Raw genomic sequence first — 620 nt, 5'->3', positions numbered from 1 at the left:
CACCGTCTCCCCGCGGCTATCTTACACCCCGAAGCGAGGCACAGCCACCCGCAGCAGCAGCAGCAGCAGCTGCTGCTGCTGCTGCTGCTGGTGAGGATGATACTCCCTCTGCTGCTGCTGGTGCTGCTGCTGATGAAGGGTCTCTGGCAGCAGCAGCACCTGGTGGCCCTGCGTCAACAGCAGCAGCAGCAGCAGCAGCTGCTGCTGCTGCTGCTGCTGCTGCTGCAGAGCGGCCTTGGGATGAACGCGTGCTGCAGGGGGGCTGGGGGTCTGGCGGTTCGCCTCCAGCTGATGTCGCAGCAGCAGCAGCTGCTGCTGCTGCTGCAGCAGCAGCAGCAGCAGCAACCGGACAGATGGCGCAGCTAGATGTGTATGTTCACGGCCTCACGCAGACACCGCTGACCTATCGAATGCCGCTGGCTGTACCTTTCAGGTTTGTAAACCCTAAACCCTAAACCCTAAACCCTAGACTCTAATAAACCCTAAACCCTAAACAGTAAACCCTAGTAAACCCTAGTTGAATCCAAGAGCTTCTTCACTGCTGGCAGCTGCTTTGCAGTGTGCAGTGGATTGCCTAAACCCCACGAGGGTTTAGGGTTTAGGGTCTAGGGTTTAGGGTT

The 620-nt window shown here is 58.5% G+C and overlaps 1 protein-coding gene across 1 annotated transcript in view; it reads left to right on the top strand.

The window, feature by feature from the left end:
- The window catches only part of EMH_0020310 (Ubiquitin domain at the C-terminus, related), a gene marked incomplete at both ends in the record, with an annotated part of 14,907 nt that overhangs the window by 11,693 nt on the left and 2,594 nt on the right, over positions 1 to 620 (top strand). The window contains one exon of the mRNA XM_013501546.1: positions 139 to 433. Within this exon, the coding sequence (XP_013357000.1) occupies positions 139 to 433 (295 nt within the window). The remainder of the gene's footprint in view (positions 1 to 138; positions 434 to 620) is intronic.

The sequence above is a fragment of the Eimeria mitis genome, genomic scaffold, assembly GCF_000499745.2.
Source record: "Eimeria mitis Houghton genomic scaffold, Emh_scaff708, whole genome shotgun sequence".
NCBI lineage: Eukaryota > Apicomplexa > Conoidasida > Eucoccidiorida > Eimeriidae > Eimeria > Eimeria mitis.
This window is presented reverse-complemented; position numbering and strand designations above follow the sequence as displayed.